Here is an 18,867-nt window from a genome sequence, read left to right as displayed (position 1 = left end):
TGGAATAATAAAGTTATGATATTATATTGTTATGTCGCTCTAATTTGATTTTGTGTGTGGCAGCTCAATGCTTCCGTATTTTACAGTTCTCTCTCTCTCGTTCTTTAGGCTAGATGATTTGGGAAATAATTGTTAAATGAGTGCAAAACATTTTCTAAAAATAATTTAAAATAAACAAAACAGTTGTGGCTTTATTAAAAACCAATCTGGTTTCGAATTTCCTATTTCATACTGGCGCATTCATCTGGTCACGTGATTTTAGATAATCAACAAAACCACGTGACTTGTAATGCGGAAGTCCGGGTGTTTGGTGAGAAAGAATCATGTGAAAGCAATCTTCATACCTCTGCGCTGGCTCCAACGTGTCTCAGTCAAACATGGTCGTGTGTTTCATCCTTGTCCTGGTTCTTCATACTGTTTCTCAAGTCAGGACACAGGGACAGCAGCAGCAGTGGCCTGTCCCCTACAGGTAGGCACAACTGTCTCAGACACGGAGGGAATCTCTCTAGCCTCGTGAACTAGACCAAATTCTTGCTTTGCAAAGTTTAAATAATACATTTATTTAGTCTGGCTTGCCAGGCTAGAATCTCTCCTCATTTTCATCGAAAACTGTTGTCGCGTGTCCTTGTCAAAGCTTCTTATTTGGCTATCTTTTGCGTTTCACATGATTTTCTGTCACTTTAAGAGATGATTAAAACTAAAACACGTCTGATGCGTTCAGGTGACCTTTGTAAATCTGACCACTCCTCAAATTTTTTCCTAAATTAATATTTTGTCATCAATCTTACATTAAAAGCGGGGCCAGAACTTTCTTAACGTACTAAATACATGTCACATTTTTTTCTTAAATCTGGGATAATTTGAATATATTGACATTTACAGCTTTTTGTTTGAATAACAAAATCTATATATTTCTGTTTTTCTAATTTGAAACTAGTCCCATTATACCCCAGATATCAACATTGCAGTATTTTATTTTCAAGATAAATATTTTATTTTATGTATCATTTTTACGTATTATTTATTATATTTTATGAAATTATGAAAAGAGGCTGCGCAGTGGTTAGAGCTGTTGCCCTGCGGCGAGAAGGTCCTGAGTTCGCTTCCCAGCCTGGGATCTTTCTGCATGGAGTTTGCATGTTCTCCCTGTGCATGCGTGGGTTCTCTCCGGGTACTCCGGCTTCCTCCCACTGTCCAAAAACATGACTGTTAGGTTGATTGGTCTGTCTAAATTGTCCTTAGGTGTGAGTGTGTGTGTGCATGATTGTTTGTCCTGTGTGTCTCTGTGTTGCCCTGCGATGGACTGGCTCTCTGTCCAGGGTGTACCCCGCCTGATTGCCTGTTGACTGCTGGAGATAGGCACCAGCCCCCCCGCGACCCTACGTGGACAAAGCGGGTTCGGAAGATGGATGATGGATGGAAATTATGAAAAGCAAAGACAGAGAAAAATGAACAATAGAATTTGTAGAGCTTCGAACCCGTAAAGCACAATCTTAGATTGGGAGATGGCCGTTTGCTTGGGGTCTGGGGTGGTGGGTTGCTTTGCTCTGCGTTGGGCGGAGATGCATGCTCATCAATACCAAAGTAAAACGGGATTAGCTCTGGGGTTCGGGAACAGTTGTGCCCTCTGCAGCAGTACCGGGTCCAGAGTCAGTAGGGTGTGTGTATGGAGAGTGTGAGTGGCTATATGACGTACATTTTTGTGTGTCTTTAGGTTGTCTGTGTTTATGTGAGAGCATGAGGGAGGGAGTGTGTGAATATATCTGTCAGTTGGGGTCTTGGACTCCCCCTTCCTCTCCTGAGACATCTTGTGGGTGCTACAACATTTTCACCTACCCTCCCCTGCACAAAATTTCTACCAGTCAGTGGTGCCTTGGTCTGCCTGCGTATTCGCAGCTCTCGAGTCAGGGGGCTAGAAGTTTTATTTGGCATCTTTCGAGTCGCACCTGGTGGGGTCGTGATCCCTAGGCTCTGTCAGTTCCTCGTCTGGGTTGGGCGACCCTGGGTTCCAGGCCGCTGGGTTCCAAGCCCGCCCTGCTCTGGGGTGAGTGGCTGCGAGTGGGCCTGGGGCCTTGCTGTTGTTATCTCTCACCACCGAAAATATATCTAATAAAGTTTTGGTATTGGGCATGGCATTATAGCTTCAGCTATTATACCTGTGAGAATTAAACTGTAAGGCTTGTCTTTCGCATTCAGACAGCAATTCCAATTGCATCACAGCCAGACGGACACGCTGAAAAAAACAAGTCCTGGTAACTGTGTTCTAGATATCGGCACCTCACTCACGCTGCCAACTTGTGTTTTAGATAGGTAATCAAAGGCGTTATATTTGTCAAGAACTAATGGGAGTTTCGAGGATGTGCAGTGCCCTCTCCCAGTCTGTATATGTTGAATTTTATTTTGAAATTCAACCTGTTATGTTTCCGTACTTGTCTCCACCCACTGACATTGAAATGAATTAATTTGAACCAACTCCATAAACTGTTTCAGTCACGGTGTCGCTTGTTTTACTGTTAGCTTAAAGGGGCATTATGGAAGTTTGACAGCCAAAACATGTCTAGAAATAATACATTTCTTCATACATTCTCCTGCAATGCCCTGGTCCTGTAGAATGAGCCCTGGCATTTTTACTGTGATTGCCTGTTTTTCTGTAAAATCACAGAAAAAGAGAGCTGCTCGGGTCGAGCAGGCTGCTTCATGCGTGTTCACGCTCAGGCATAGCCCGTAGCATTTGCTATCAGTAGCTTTAGCAGCAGAGAGAGGCAGTGCCACTTTGTCTAACCCTTGTCGCTGTTCCTAACGCCTAGTGATGAACCTAGCTGCATTTCTGAGGACCCTTAGCTACTTTCTTCTAGATATTTCCTGCAAATTAGCAACAAAATAGCCATTTTCGCTTCGAACTGTTCTTTGGTTTGACATTGTTTCAGGTGTATCTGTAAATGTTACAGATACTGTGAATGTTGCTAGAGTGTAGCTCACCTTGTAAGATGTCTGACTCCCATGTAGAAGACCTGGGTTTGATTCTGGATGTGTATATAGTTCATTTAGAGTTTCTTTTTTACATTAATGATATTTTTTTACAGTAAGATGCCCAAATTTTTATTTGAGACTCGCCGAACGGCATTGAATTCACAGGTAAAAAAGATGTGGGTTCAACTTTCATTTTGGAACAATTTTTCAAGCAAGGGAAGGGAATGATCTGAGCATGCAGAAGGACTGACCCATCATAAACCTTTGTCAGCTGTGCTGAAGAGAAAGATACAGAACCAAATTATTTAATTAATTAGCTGCGTGTTTCTCCTGTCCTCTGTCCTCCGGGCCACACACGCACGCACGCAAGGGACTGTCTCAGCTGTTATTTTCGTTAAGGAGTGTGCACGTACAGCATGAGCGCCTCGTGCACGAGCCTACTATTGAAGCTGCTGTTACGCTTTTGGCCTGAGGGGGCAATCGCGAGCATAAAATATCAAAAGTCCGTAAAGTCCCTTTAAAAACTAGTCAGCTTTTCTTTGGCTTTAATGAATTTTGTTTAATTTTCAACATGTAGGACAGAGTGAAGTATGCTGGTAAATCTGATTCACCCAACCAGTAATCAGCTTGCTGAATAATACACTGTGAACTTTGGTCTGACATTGCTGTTTGCATTCAGGCAGCATTTGTTTTACATTTTAAGCACTGATTAAAGCTACATGAGGACTCAATCCCAACTCCACGATGACAATATATATCTGAATTATTTCATTTCATTCATATTCATAAAGAATATTATTTGAGAAGGCTTTAAAATAGTAAATGAAAGCTCCACATTTTTATATGTATTAAAATAATAAAATCATTAACATTAAAACGGAGTTCAGAACTGAAAAAACTGAAAGGGAAACCAAATTTTACACAAGTGTCTTTTGTTCTGCTAACAGGCGCTTTGACCACCGACCTGCTGTGGACTCTTACTGTGAGGCTCTGTACCCGTTCTGTCCCACTGGAGACCACGATGGACGCATTCCATCCATGAAAGACAGCGATGTCGTCTCCGTTTACAGGCTGCAGACACCAGTGTGGGAATTCAAGTATGGAGATTTACTTGGGAAACTAGTAAGTGTATACGTGTGTGTGTGTGAAATAAAAGCATGTTGCATGTGCCTTTAAAGCTCTACCTGGGTGCCAGGAAGGTGCTTTAGGTAATAGGACCCTGTTTGCAAACTGAACCGTTATTCTGCAGATGTAGGCAACACTGTGTTCCTGTTAGTCAAATATAGCAGAAACAAAAGTGCAGCTGTGAGATTTTATTGATAGAAACACACGGGTTCAGAGTTACAAAAACACCTCTGTGTGTGTGTGTGTGTGTGTGTGTGTGTGTGTGTGTGTGTGTGTGTGTGTGTGTGTGTGTGTGTGTGTGTGTGTGTGTGACATCTCTTTTTCCCAGCATATCATGCACGATGCTGTCGGTTTCAGCAGCTTGGCGACTGGGGCCAACTACACCATGGAGTGGTATGAGCTCTTTCAGCTAGGAAACTGCACCTTTCCTCACCTCAGGCCTGGGGCATTTGCACCTTTTTGGTGCAACCAAGGAGCCGCCTGCTTCTTCCAGGGCATCGATGACTCGCACTGGTCAAAGAACGGCACGCTGGAGAAGATAGGAGAAATCACAGGTGAGACTGTGTGTGTGTGACGGTGTCCTGATGCATTCTGTCAGCCAGGAATAAAAGGGTTAGGCAGCAAAAATTGAGGGAGATTTTTATTCTGCAGGGAACCAGTTCAACGAGATGGCCCGGTGGGTTCAGGAGGACAACGAGACTGGGATCTACTACGAGACGTGGACGGTTCTGTCTGACCCCAGCCCAAATGCGACAGTGTGGTTCGAGTCGTACGACTGCTCCCAGTTCATCCATCGTACCTACAGGAAGCTGAAAGAGCTAGGAGCCAGACTGTCCAGCCGAACACAGACCAACTACACCAAGATCTACCTGTACAGCGGAGAGCCCACGTACCTGGGCAACGACAGCGCCATCTTTAAACAACCTGCGCTGAAAAACTTAGCAGAGGACATCCGTGAGTTCTACCACACATTCAGGCCACACCAGTCGTTTGCTGAGCTCGCCCTCAGCCTGCTGGAAGCCTACAAGCAGATCGTGCTGGACAAGAGCTTCTACCTTTACTACAACTTTGAGTACTGGCATCTTCCAATGAAGCCTCCATACATGCACATTACATATGAGGAGGTGCCGTTGCCTTGACAACCCACTTACACTTAAAGATTTTATTTAGCTTTTAAATTTGGTCATAAAGCCACAGCGCGCTAACGTCTTGTAATAATAGCTTCATAGAGACGTTAATTTTACATGTAATCCCAACTAACTATGCCAACTGATTTTATCAGGTGTTTTCTATAATATCCCTAAAATGTCAATTATAGGGCGGGGACTTTAACGCGTTAATTATGATTGATTACTTAGAAAAAAATAACGCGTAAAAAAAATTAACGCATTTAATCGCAGCTTGCATTTCGAGGAAGGCGGAACCTTTGTCATTGCACGACTTCCTCGTAGACTGAATATCACTGACGCACACAACAATGCACAGTGCTAATGGCTACTAAAACAGAATAAAAACAGAAAGAAGTTGCCTTGCTTGGACTGATGCAGGATTTAGGAAACAGTCCGCTTCTTTTTTTGACTTGGAAAAAAAACTTCCAGACGACAACGGAGTCCGTGTCGCGGACATTTTTCAGAGATCGATATTGCTGCAGCTGCCCGGTGGCATCGGAAACTTTACAAAAGTTGCAATAAGCTATATTTTTAACATTTACGTAACATCTGTGCAGCGCTGAAAGCACCAGACAGAATAATTCTTTGCCCTAACAGTAGTTTATGAAAGTAGTCAGACAAACGAGAGGCACCTGGCTGCCGCTGGGAGAACGCTCCGTGTTCTCACTACTCGGTAAACAATCACAGACAACGTGTCTTAAAGTTGAAAACAGAAGTTTAAGTTAAAACAGAAACACTCTGAAACTTTTCTGATGATTTTCTAAACAATTCTGTGGGGGAGTTATATGTTTCTGAGACGAGTCACTGTCTAAACATCACATGCATTACTATCATTAAGCAGCGAGGTGTGTTGAAGCTGTCATCAGCTAAGGGGCGGATGCTTAAGTGCATCAGGGGCAGTGAGGAACGAGGAAGTTGTGATCAGGCTGGAGATCACACCAGATTCGCTGCTGCAGGCGTGAATCTGCAGGTCTGCAGCATCCCCTTCTTAATGTGACATCAGGACTTCCCATGTAAGGAAGGTCCGCTCACCTGTTCGTCAGATCATTATTTCCTCGCCATGATCTTTTATCTTCCCATCATCCTCCAGTCATCCAACTGGAACCAGTTAGTGTTCCTGATCATTCTCAGAATATGTCACGCCTGCTCTGGTGTTAAAAGTTAGTACATTTAAGTCCTAGATCATATTTGTGTCTGTTCTACTGTCATTTTGAAGGATTATTATTTATATGTGTGTTTTTACTATATTATGAGTAGAAATGCTAATAAAAACTCCCAATTATACAAACAAGTGAAACAGGAAAAATTAGAATCTGGTGCAAAGTCAAATTTATTTCAGTCATTCAACTAGACAGAGAGACTATTTAAAGGCTCAGGAACCCTTTGCATGTGTTTTCTATTTGTAATTATAAATTTTAGTTGATTTGGGTTTTGTTTCATATCACACAGTGACATTTGAATAATTAAAATGCATTTTTTTATTAAAAGCTTTAGTTTACAGTAATAACCATGTCTAATGTTTGATTCTCTGTCTCATAATTTTAATTAAAAGTTTTAATTTGAGAGCACATTTTCCTGAACGATTAAAATGCGATTAATTTAGATTAATTAATTACAAAGCCTCTAATTAGATAAAAAAAATTTAATCAAGTCCCAGCCCTAGTCAATTAGACGTTTGTTCAGAAAATAAGGACAAATATCATTTTTTTCCAGTGAAGAATAAACTCGGGTGGAAGCCCTTTTTTTTAATTATCCTCTATTTTCTGTCTGTTTTGCTGTTTAAAGGGAGGAAGCCTTGATAAAACAAAGAGATTAAATTCACAATATTTTATTTATCAGTATAAGACCACATGTCCAAAACCATCATTTTTCATTTAAAGATTGGTGACCAATAAAAGAAATAGATGAGAAAGCATTTCCTCTATTTGCTGCACAGAAGCAAAACAAAGAGCAGTGCTGTCCACACACATTTCCTGACACGAGGCAATGCTTCTCGTAACTTCTGGGAGGTTTGACCGACTCAGCTGAAGCAGAGGAACAATAATGGGATATGTTAGCGTATCTGTGACACGAACACAGACAACTACTCATTCAGATGCATTTGCACGTCTTGAAATTTTGTTTTAATTTACTTTAAACACAAACTTGGATGAAATGGAATGGAGTTTTTCAGTAAAACAACCATATGAAAATACATGTTTATTTTACCACTTAAACACAGTTAAGTAGCTTTTAACAACATACAAATACAACTTAAAGGGTTTCATGAGAATTTAAAAGGATACTAAGCAGTTTTGCTTGCTTTTGGCACCCCCTAGTGTCCATTATCATTTGTGGTCGAAGCAAAAGTGAATCCCTTCTCCTCGCTGAGATCTGTTTAACACCTTTAACTGCTGAAATGTCTCCTCAGCCTTTATTAGGGTCTACAGGAGCAGTTGAGCACTAAATGAAACAAATCAGCTGTGTTCACGATCTAAAACATGCTGGAAGCAGACACCAGTGCCAGTTATGTAAGCTACATTTTTTCTAAAGCCTGTTTTATACTTTTATACCGTCAACTCCACAAGGGAGAGACGTACACACATTGACAGACTTTATGCTCTCGGACTTCTCCGTCGCCTGCGGAGCATGGCAAAGCAATTTCCCGCCAGGACAACAGGGCGTAGTGCTTTTCTGTGGTATGTCACCATTACACTCATGCATCCGGTCCACGATAGTGCATTTACTGATTTGTTTATTTATTTCAGAGACTTTATCAAACAAATTTGCCCTTCATTCTCCTCCACCTCTTCCTGTGGTCGCCACCTCTAAACTCACGTTTACCGTATTTTCCAGCCACGCATAAAACGTTTGCTCCGTATTTTTGTACACCTTCAGGTCCCAGGTGAATAAACTTTCCTGCAATCCGTTCTGCCGCTAAATATCTGTTTAGTTTTTGACGGAGCAATGGCGGTGCTGTTGACGGATTTACAGGAAGCAGCATCCTGACCAATCACAAGCTTGCAGTCTCCATCACTCGACAGATTTTTTAAAACTTGGGCATGTCTCCCTCTGTGAGCCTGTCGGAGATAACTACTTGTAAAAATATACACAAGTGTTTGTCATGATTCCGTGAATGACGGTAAACAATGGGAGAATTTTCTTCTTTAACGATATTTTACAAGCTGTCAGGTAAACATACAGCAAGCAGCACAACTTCCAAAGGTAGCACGTCTCTTCAGGTAAACAGCCTGTGATGTAGTAAACAATCTGCGCATTTCCCCAAAGTAGCACATATCGACGGGTAGCACGGATAGTCGGAACACCGGCACTCTGAAGTTGCAGATGCGTTATCAGGTCACATAGGGCGGTACGGGTCTGACATTTCATTAACCTTTTAAAGGGTCATTTTAGCACAAACAGGCTCAAGGAAATGATTTAAAAGTATGAAAATGTTGCATAATATCCCTTTAAGAGTTCGCTCTCAATCTACTTTTTTTAAATTTAGCATTTTTTAAATTGAATTTAATCAGCAAGTATCAGCTTATGGTCTTGTTTTTAACTGAAAAGCCTTTCATTCATGCAGAAGTTTCCACAAGCCTTCCGTTTATTACATAAGATCCTAAAAGTCAAGGATAACGGAGCTTTGGACCAAAATCACAACAGCAGGTGGAAAACTCAAATAGATCTCTCTGCTCATTTGTGTCTCTTATTTAGCGCTTTAACACAATTTAAATAGAAACATGGATGTTGATTAAATACACACCTCAGCCTCTCATGTCAAAGCTTTTTATAGAAGACGCGATGAGCCATAAATCAAGCAAAACCCGAAAGGGTGAAATAAAGAAATAACATTTCTGTTCACATGAATCAAACACACAGCGTTTTATATACAAACACATTTGACTTCCCTCTAAAAGGAAAAAAAATATGCATCCAACTTGCAACTTCACTTTCAACTGAAATGACAGAACAGCCGAGGCAGCGCTTGTACGTTCACCTGTACCCGTCTTTAAACACACACCAGGTGCTCCCGACACACACAGGATGGACAGATTTAACAGGTAAATGGCAGAAAATCCAACTAAAACCTAAATTCAAACATTAATTCAAGTTTTGTTTCCCCTGCTGCAAAAACAAGTGCTGAATGATCACCACTATCTATGGAGCTGCTAATTAACACAACTATGAACGCATTATTTACATCAAAACCTGTTTTCCTCAATAATTACAATTTTTCTTTTACGGTTCCAAGCCTCTGCATCTTTTACTTATTCATCATATTCTTTGCTACTTCTGGACAAATAGTCCTTATTTGGTTTCCGTGTAAGGTGCTCGGGGAATCTCTCCTTTTTACCCCAAAATGGGGAAACTATGGTAGTGTTCCATACAGATCGATAAGAGGAAAATACTTTGGATAATTCGGGAAACATAAACTTCCACTCTGTAAATCTTCACAGGACCAATATTATGAACGCTCCCTCTCACAACGTTCTCAACAAGTTTGGGATGAGTGAACGAGTTGAGGAAAAGCTCAGAAACGTTAAAAGTGAGGCGTAGGACCCAGCCACTCCGCTGCAGCGTGAACGGTTCCCTCGGCAACGCTTGAAGGAATAAAAACCCTCTCTCCCTTCCTTTAAGCACCCAACACTGCAGCCGTTCATAAACCTCCAACCCATTTAGTGTTGCAGCGTGCAGAGCTTCTAACTCACAAGATAGTGTAGCAGAAAGCAAACGTTCTGATTTACTGTCAATAAAATAATAGCTGCACACATGCTTACATGTGCAGACAAAGCCAAGACAGAAGGAATATGACTCATTTCCTGTGATTAAAACTTATTTCCAGTAGTTCTGTTGTAAGAAACCAGCTTTTCAGGTTTGTCTGAAGGTTAGAAGATGCAGTTTTCCAGAGTCTGTGTTGCTGACAGCAGGCAGAAAGAGCGGCGGTGTTGCGCTGCATCCCAGTCAACACTCCGGAGCGTTACCGTTTAACTGCTTTTGAATCCAAACACGCGATTGTTCCACATCACAAACCCGACAAGCTTCTACCAGGTCGGCATCATGTCTGGGAACCAAACCCGGCCCAGGTGCTTCGACACCTCCCAGTGGATCTCATCCAGGGAGTATTTGTGATCTGGGATCAGCACCTCCTCCATGATGGAAAGCTGGGACAGCCTCCTGCCACACATTTTAACAAACTCCACGAAGGCGCTGCAAGTCACCTCGCACTCTCCCAGGCCGATGGCCGACAGCTGAGTGCAGCGTTTTGCAATGCGGATCAGCTCCTCGTCGAGGGGGCGCAAGCCGTTAGCGCACACCACCAGCTCCACCAGACGAGGGCAGTGCAGCCCCACCCGACCCAAGACCTCCTTGCTGACGGAGCGGCCGAAGTAGAGGTGCGTGATGGGGATCTCGTCGTTGAAGAATGGGCCGAACTCATCCTCGTAGAGGAAGAAGTACATGACCAGGTTGAATGTGGGCGAGTGGCGCACCATGGCGTCCCAGCTGCTCTTCTTGATGGTGTGGAAATGCTGGCCCGGGTTCTCGCTCACCACGTCGATGCGCAGGTGCTCCAGATGAACGTGTTTCTCGGAGGAGAGGGCCAGCAGGAGGTCATCACTGAGGAGGTGGTAGTTCAGCGCCAGCTCCCTCAAACCGTGGCACTGGTCCGCCACACACAGGATCCCTAAGAGCAGAGGACACAGATTGTCCAACCCAGTTTTTAATTTTCTCTTGAGAACAAAAAGCCTGTTTAGCTGAAAAGGTGCAGCTCTATCAAAAGACTCGGATATTAAAAACTTTTACAGGAAAATGTGTCACAACAAGAAACCCCCAACAGTTTATTCATAATTACCTCCAAATTACAGCCTCCAAAAGCCAAATGAGAAATGGTCATGTGACTCGGAATAGGCTTAACTCCACCAAAGGTGTAATTTGATATAATTTGAAATGATACTTCTGTCAATAATCAGCAGCTGCACAAATAACATTACATCCGACAAAAGCTGCTTCTCTAGTATCCAACCACCATGTTTATCTGGCCGCACCTGCAGGGGAGACATGAGGACAGCTGCTCATCTTCAACAATTTGAGGGTGTCGCTGTTGTTGGCCACCAACACCTTGAGGGACGGATCGTCTACAGGCGTGTCGTCGATCTTCAGCGAAGACAACGACTTGGAGTTGACAAACACCACAGTCAGAGCGGAGATGAAATGAGACTGCAGGACAAATGTGACAATGATTAGGGTTGGTTAATGCTTTAACATGTGGAGTGTGTCATGTAATTATTCAATGGAGGACTTTTTGTCACAAAGCGTCTTAAAGGGGCCATATCATGGAAAATCCACTTTTTGGAGCTTTTTACCAGGTAATGATGTTATTTCCTCATGAAAAAAAACCCTGCTTTTTGGTGACATTCGCGCATTTTAAAGGGACTTTACAGAGTTTTGAATTTTTATGCTCGCGATTGCCCCCTCAGGCCAAAAGCATAATGGCAGCTTCAACAGTAGGCTCGTGCACGAGGCGCGCATGCTGTACGTGCACACTCCTTAACGAAAATAACAGCTGAGACAGTCCCGTGTGTGTGCGTGCGTGCGTGTGTGTGTGTGTGTGTGTGGGGGGGGGGGGGGGAGGCTGGAGGACAGAGGACAAGAGAACGAGCAGCTAATTAATTAAATAATTTGGTTCTGTACCTTTCTCTTCAGCACAGCCGACAAAGGTTTAAGATGGGTCAGTCCTGCATGCTCAGATCATTCCCTTCCTTTTCTTAAAAAATTGTTCCAAAATGAAAGTTGAACCCACATCTTTTTTATCTGTGAATTCAATGCCGTTCGGCAAGTCTCAAATAAAAATTTGGGCATCTTACTGTAAGAAAAAATACCATTAATGTAAAAAAAAACTCTAAACAACTATGTTCACATCCAGAATCGAACCCAGGTCTTCTGCATGAGAGTCCGACGTCTTACTAGGTGAGCTAAGGCACCAGTGACAGCCTCTGTATCTGTAGCTTTTATATCCTTGATGACAGCTGAAACAATGTTCAAAGAACGGTTCAGAGCGAAAATGGCTATTTTGTTGCTAATTTGCAGGAAATATCTAGAAGAAAGTAGCTAAGGGTCCTCAGAAATGTAGCTAGGTTTATCACTAGGCGTTAGGAACAGCGACAAGGGTTAGACAAAGTGGCACTGCCTCTCTCTCTGCTGCTAAAGCTACTGATGGCAAATGCTACGGGCTATGCCTGAGCGTGAACGCGCATGAAGCAGCCTGCTCGACCCGAGCAGCTCTCTTTTTCTGTGATTTTACAGAAAAACAGGCAATCACAGTAAAAATGCCAGGGCTCATTCTACAGGACCAGGGCATTGCAGGAGAATATATGAAGAAGACATTTATTATTTCTATACATGTTTTGGCTGTCAAACTTCCATAACGCCCCTTTAATGTTTCAGCTGCAAATTTTATGCGGCTTTGCACATATTTGTCTCCCGGTCCACGCAGTCACTTTTTCACTTCTTTTCTGGCTGCACTTACCAGTATTAAGTTTTCAATCCTTTATTGGTAAACTGTTTAAAATATAAGACTAGTATGTTTTTTTTCTCACTTTCTTTGTTTATTTAGCAAGTGTAAGTCCATGTGAGAAGAGCAGATTAAACTAAAGTGCTGCTTGGAAACGACCAAATTCAAAGATCTTCAGAGACACAAAATAGTTTGCAGAAAATTATCAATAAAATTTAAATATAAAAACATTTAATCTGCTGCAGCTGGCTTAACAAATTACTGCCGACACCGCTGGGGTTCAAACCCACGTCAGCACATGGCAAAACAGATGACAGACACCGTAACTACTGGACTACTGTAGTCAATACAGCCCAAGATGCTGTTGCAGGCACGTTTTGTCGGCGTGGGCGGAGTTTCACTCAAAGGAAGCGTTTTATTTCCCAGGTATAAATTCAGGCTGACAAAAACAACTTTTATTTATGATAAATGACATCTCAATAGTGCCCGTGGTAACATCTTATCATATACTGTGGCTCTCAAATGCCAGTGCATGACAGGATTCAGTTTAAATAGTTGCTTCTTGTTTATAAATCACTTTATGGTCTGGCCCCTCCTTATAGATGATTTATTGTCACCCTACACTCCTGCCAGGAATTTGCGGTCGGGCTCACAGTTTTTATTATCAGTTCCAAAGGCTCGCCTAAAGACGAGAGGAAATGGGGCTTTTTCCATGGCCGGTCCAACACTCTGGAACAGTCTTCCTCTGCAGATCAGGACCTCACAAAGTCTGGATGTCTTTAAGTCCTTGCTTAAAACTCATTTATTCAACCTGGCTTTTATGTAGGATAATTTTATTTTGTCACTGTCATTCTTTCTCATTTTTACTGATTTTATAATTGTGTGATGTAATGCTGTTTTTATCCTAACTTGCTGATTTTTATGGTTTTATGGTTTTTAGTTATACTTGTTTGCGATTTTATCTTCTGTGTTGTACAGCACTTTGGGTTGCAGAAGCAATAATAAGTGTGCTTTAGAAATAAATGTGACCTTGACCTCAAAGGTTTAAAATAGCAGGATCTGGAACCTTTAAATGTGTTTCAGGTACCAGGTTTATATGCAGTCAGAGTTAATCATTGAGTAAAATTCTAAGTTTGCTTATGGACGTTAATTGTACCTTTGGGACCTCCATGAAGCTGGGCCTGGCAGTGGAGATGAGCCCCAGGGTCTTCAGCGAGCAGTTCACCAGCTGTGAAAGGATGTCACAAGCTGCCTCTGCAGACTCCGTGCTGCTGTCCACCTGACAACAATCAATCACTGGATATCAATTCAAAAACATAGAAACAGCCGCTAAACCAACATTCACGAGTGTCGCTTTTTTACCTTGAAGCTGACGTACTGCAGGTGGTTGGAGTGCCTCTTGATGATTTGCTTGATCAGGTCAGGATGTGTGGCTTTCAGGTAAGAGCTCGCTGGCTGGTTAAGCTCAAACTCAAAGCATCTCCACAGCTCGGGCATGTGGAAAGCCTCGTTCCACCCGCGGCACACCTGAGAGGCGTACGCCCGGTCCAGCAGCGGTAGGTGCTGGAAGATGTGCAGCAGGAGCTCCTGAGGAAGCAGCGACCAGTCGCAGTCCGGGGACTCGCCGGAGCCCTCCGCCTCCAACTCCTCACTCATCTGCTTCCGCACCTTCTTGCAGGCCTCAGGTGAATTTTCACTGGAGCAGCTATTGCTGACCACCTCTCCTCCTTTCATCCGTTTCATCCTGAAAAGAAAAGGATGAATAATATGTTTAGTTCAAGACATGCTTTTCCCCAACAGAAACTGGGTTTCTGTTGCCTGCAACTGGTGACAAACAGAGAAGGGCATTCACCAAATAATTCATATAAGCATCATAGATTGATAACGCCTTCATACGTACATCTACAATTCAATTCAAAAATACTTTATTGATTGCTGTAGGAGCTCAGAATAATAATAAAGTCATCAAAGAGTTATTGTATATTACAATGGCTGTTGGCAGGAAGGATCTCCAGTAGCGGTCAGTGTTGCAGCGAAACTGAAGAAGCCTCTGACTGAAGACACTCTTCCGTTGTCGGACAGTCTTGTGAAGAGAATGCTCAGAGTTGTCCATAATTTTCTTGATTCTCTGGAGAATCCTTCTTTGCATTATCTCCTCCAGTGGTTCCACAGTCGTCCCCAGAACAGAACCAGCCTTTTTTATTAGGCTGTTGAGCCTTTTCAGGTCCCTGCCTCTGATGCTACTACCCCAACAGACGATGGCTGAAGAGATTACACTCTCAACAACAGACTTGTGGAAGATCTGCAGCATCTTGCTACAGACATTGAAGGACCTAAGCGTCCTCAAGAAGTGCAGTCTGATGTGTCCCTTCTTGTAAACGGCTTGCTGTTCTTTCTCCAGTTCCAGAGTTCCTCCATCTTGTTGGCCAGTGATCTCACATTGCCCATTATGATCGTTGGAAGAGATGGTTTGAATTTCCTCTTTCTCTGTCTCCGTTTTGCTCCCGCTCTGCACCCACGCTTCTTGCGTTTTAGCTCATTTGGGATTTGTAGCTTCACTTGAGGTATTATTTCAGCCTTCCCAATGTTAATCAGCTGCTCCCGATTGTAAACCAGCTTGTTGCCATGGTTACGCATCATAACAAATGCTCAAAAAGTGAAAAAATAGCTGTAAAAATCCTCCAAGCTTCACAGCACCAGAAACAGAAAAGTAAAATGCCCAAAAAATACAGTTTTTCTTGAGAAACTAGAAGAAAAAATGTCAAAAAAAAGGGCAAAACTTACATATAGTTAACAGAGCTACTCCAACATGCAGCCCAGATAGCAAACAGACTCCAGACAGGTCACCCAGATCATGAAACACCTCCAGACTATCAAAGAAAGGAACCAGAATATTTTCTCCTAACTCAGGAACCTTGAACCTGGCATTTATTTTTACACAACTACCGATTCATCCCTTAACAGAACACGTGTACAGTCTTTGGTTCATTTAGAACAAGTGGATGCCTTACAAACTGCTTCCTCCTCGAGTAAAAATGGGGTTCGTTAGTCAATGCTGCAGTAGACTGTGCAGAGAAAATTTTCCAAGGTCCTCCTTGTGACTTTAGATCCTGGAGGAACTTGTGAAGTCTCAGAAGACTCAAAGGTCAGAAGTATGGGTGCTGCTTTCAGCCTTGGTCTTTAAAGAACTTTCCTCAGAATTCCATGATCCATATCCTAAACCGTCTATCCGAACAGATGTTGTTTGCTTTGAAAAATGTCAGAGATTCATTAGTAAGTAAAACATAAACTGGACAAAGTTTGGCACAAGGAGGTGAAACACAGCTCACCCTAGCTTACAACAAACTCAGGGTTTAATTATTTTATCTGTTCAGTTTCCAAACTGAGTGCCAGTCTCGAGAAAAACTCATTTTAAAAGGCGTCTAAATTTTTTCTTGCTAAATTTTAAACAAAAAAGAGAAAAATTAAGTTGTAATGCAAGTAATGTGCAAAAAATATGCCATTTTTATTCATCTTCCACCATCTGCAGAGAAAAATCCCTTAAAGAGCAAGTCACCCACAAATCAACTGTTTTTGCTGATAAACTATATAAATGAGTGTCTGATTGTGCTGTAGACACGTGTAGTCAATAATTTGGCACTTCAGTGCATCTTAGTTGAAATTTAAATATTCTGCCTAAAACTGTCAGTGTTGCGCCGTCGTCAGGGAAAAAATTCTTTACGCATTTGAATTTAAATCTGCCACCGCTATTGGCTAAGAGGTATGCTATGATGTTAGCTAGTACATTATGATGTCTCAATGCCATTCAATTCAATTTAATTCAAAAATACTTTATTAATCCCAGAGGGAAATTGATTGCTGTAGTAGCTCAGAATAATAATAATAATCAAGTCATCAAAGAGTTATTGTATATTACAATGGCTGTTGGCAGGAAGGATCTCCAGTAGCGGTCAGTGTTGCAGCGAAACTGAAGAAGCCTCTGACTGAAGACACTCTTCCGTTGTCGGACAGTCTTGTGAAGAGAATGCTCAGAGTTGTCCATCATTTTCTTGATTCTCTGGAGAATCCTTCTTTGCATTATCTCCTCCAGCGGTTCCGAAACTGCCGAAACTCTGGCTGAGTCCTTGAAAGGGCTTGGAGTTCCTCCATCTTGTTGGCCAGTGATCTCACATTGCCCATTATGATCGACGGAAGAGATGGTTTGAATTTCCTCTTTCTCTGTCTCCGTTTTGCTCCCGCTCTGCACCCACGCTTCTTGCGTTTTAGCTCATTTGGGATTTGTGGCTTCAAATGAGGTATTATTTCAGCCTTTCCAATGTTAATCAGCTGCTCCCGATTGTAAACCAGCTTGTTGCCATGGTTACACATCATAACAAATGCTCAAAAAGTGAAAGAAGCTAAAAAAAAATAGCTGTAAAAATCCTCCAAGCTTCACAGCACCAGAAACAGAAAAGTAAAATGTCCAAAAAATACCTTTTTTCTTGAGAAACTAGAAGAAAAAATGTCAAAGAAAAGGCAAAACTTACATATAGTCAACAGAGCTACTCCAACATGCAGCCACCCAGAGCAGCGCAGTCCCGGAAAGTAAATAATACCAACTTTAAAAATAGCTAGGCGTTTGGTTTTGGCTTCTTATTCACTGACCAATTTTAGACAAAAAAGTAGTTATAATCAAATCAAACAGGTTTTATTTAGGAAAATGTATTTTCTTAAAATAGATGTGGATTTATGAACAGAATCAATGAAAAAGGAATTGACAGAATAGCAGATAAAAGATCAAATGTTGGATTTCTAACACTTTCATACATTTTAGTAAAAAGATCAACAAGTACCTTTTCCCGTTCAACATAGTTACGCTTTTGATTGTATTAAATTACTATAGTGACCTTATTCATTTGACGTCTCCAGTGGAAAAGGTGACCGTGGCTGTAAATGTGACTTTACAGGGAACTGAGGTAGCATCGTTGCGTCTATGATTAAATGACATAAACGTGTGAGTGAAACTTTTGTAAATGAACCGATTATGTTGTTAAAAAGAATGACAGGTGAACTGTTTACATGCAGCGACCGCATCAGTGATGTTAGCTAAATTTAAGCTAGCTTGTTCAGAGTCATAAACTCATTAAAAGCAGATTCGCTACATGCGAATATAATTTAGACCATGATCCAGGTGGCGTGTAAGGCTATTGTTGACATACATGCTCATAAAACAACAACAATGAAAGTCAACTCGAGAAACTTGCAGCCTACCTCGGTGTTTACACACACGGCTAGCTTAGTAGCTGTTCTCAGAAAAATCCGATCGCTGGTTTCGCTCGTCAACCCGGACCCACGAAGGAAAAACTCATTCGCACCGACCAGATAACTCGCATCGGAACCGATTGCCGAGCCGTATGATGCTACAAAACAAGCAAGTGCCACCTCCGCTCGGCTGACCCAGTTCCCAACAGTTACAGCGGCCCCCCCGGATCTGAAATGGCGAAGTGCTGTTTTGACAGCCCCGGTGCATTATGGGAAACGTAATGCGAAATGGCTATTGATAAAGATCGTCTATTTTTTGAGATGCATTTCACTGAACAATAAAAAAAATCAAGCTGTTTTTACACAAGTATCTCATGTTCAATTCTTCTGGATTAATTCTGCTATTTAATAGTGATCGGGTAAAGAAAATAGTTTCAAACTATGCTATTCTATCTATAAATCAAATATTTATAAATTAATTTATTGTTATTCACTGTATAATCACTGTGTAAAACTTGTTTCGGAACTGTGCTGCTCTGGGCGGCTGCATGTTGGAGTAGCTCTGTTGACTATATGTAAGTTTTGCCTTTTCTTGGGCATTTTTACTTCTAGTTTCTCAGGAAAAACTGTATTTTTTGGACACTTTACTTTTCTGTTTCTGGTGCTGTGAAGCTTGGAGGATTTTTACAGCTATTTTTTATAGCTTTTTTCACTTTTTGAGCATTTGTTATGATGCGTAACCATGGCAACAAGCTGGTTTACGATCGGGAGCAGCTGATTAACATTGGAAAGGCTGAAATAATTTCTCAACTGAAGCCACAAATCCCAAATGAGCTCAAACACAAGAAGCGTGTGTGCAGAGCGGGAGCA

General features: G+C 42.0%; 2 protein-coding genes across 2 annotated transcripts; one reads left to right on the top strand and one right to left on the bottom strand.

Annotated features, from left to right (window-relative positions):
- Window positions 1-285: 285 nt before the first annotated feature.
- cln5 (CLN5 intracellular trafficking protein) lies at window positions 286-5,874 on the top strand. Its single transcript, XM_015966035.3, has 4 exons — window positions 286-469; window positions 3,918-4,092; window positions 4,424-4,649; window positions 4,747-5,874. The coding sequence occupies exons 1-4, from the start codon at window positions 378-380 to the stop codon at window positions 5,232-5,234; spliced, it is 981 nt and encodes a 326-aa protein (XP_015821521.1). The 5' UTR covers window positions 286-377; the 3' UTR covers window positions 5,235-5,874.
- A 4,198-nt stretch (window positions 5,875-10,072) lies between these two features.
- fbxl3a (F-box and leucine-rich repeat protein 3a) lies at window positions 10,073-18,237 on the bottom strand. Its single transcript, XM_015966037.3, has 5 exons — window positions 18,007-18,237; window positions 14,119-14,500; window positions 13,913-14,035; window positions 11,291-11,462; window positions 10,073-10,929 (listed from the first exon to the last, which is right to left on the bottom strand). The coding sequence occupies exons 2-5, from the start codon at window positions 14,497-14,499 to the stop codon at window positions 10,289-10,291; spliced, it is 1,317 nt and encodes a 438-aa protein (XP_015821523.1). The 5' UTR covers window position 14,500; window positions 18,007-18,237; the 3' UTR covers window positions 10,073-10,288.
- Between the last annotated feature and the right edge of the window lie 630 nt (window positions 18,238-18,867).

The sequence above is a fragment of the Nothobranchius furzeri genome, chromosome 14 (assembly GCF_043380555.1).
Source record: "Nothobranchius furzeri strain GRZ-AD chromosome 14, NfurGRZ-RIMD1, whole genome shotgun sequence".
In the NCBI taxonomy this organism is placed as follows: Eukaryota; Metazoa; Chordata; class Actinopteri; order Cyprinodontiformes; family Nothobranchiidae; genus Nothobranchius; species Nothobranchius furzeri.
This window is presented reverse-complemented; position numbering and strand designations above follow the sequence as displayed.

Excerpts from the sequence above, each read along its gene's own strand:
- cln5 (XM_015966035.3), top strand. The coding sequence starts at position 378 with ATGGTCGTGTGTTTCATCCTTGTCCTGGTTCTTCATACTGTTTCTCAA. Across the intron at positions 470-3,917 it reads CAGTGGCCTGTCCCCTACAG|GCGCTTTGACCACCGACCTG; the intron begins GTAGGCACAACT and ends TTCTGCTAACAG. Across the intron at positions 4,650-4,746 it reads GAAGATAGGAGAAATCACAG|GGAACCAGTTCAACGAGATG; the intron begins GTGAGACTGTGT and ends TTTATTCTGCAG.
- fbxl3a (XM_015966037.3), bottom strand. The coding sequence starts at position 14,499 with ATGAAACGGATGAAAGGAGGAGAGGTGGTCAGCAATAGCTGCTCCAGT. Across the intron at positions 14,036-14,118 it reads TGCAGTACGTCAGCTTCAAG|GTGGACAGCAGCACGGAGTC; the intron begins GTAAAAAAGCGA and ends GATTGTTGTCAG. Across the intron at positions 11,463-13,912 it reads GCTTCATGGAGGTCCCAAAG|TCTCATTTCATCTCCGCTCT; the intron begins GTACAATTAACG and ends TTTGTCCTGCAG.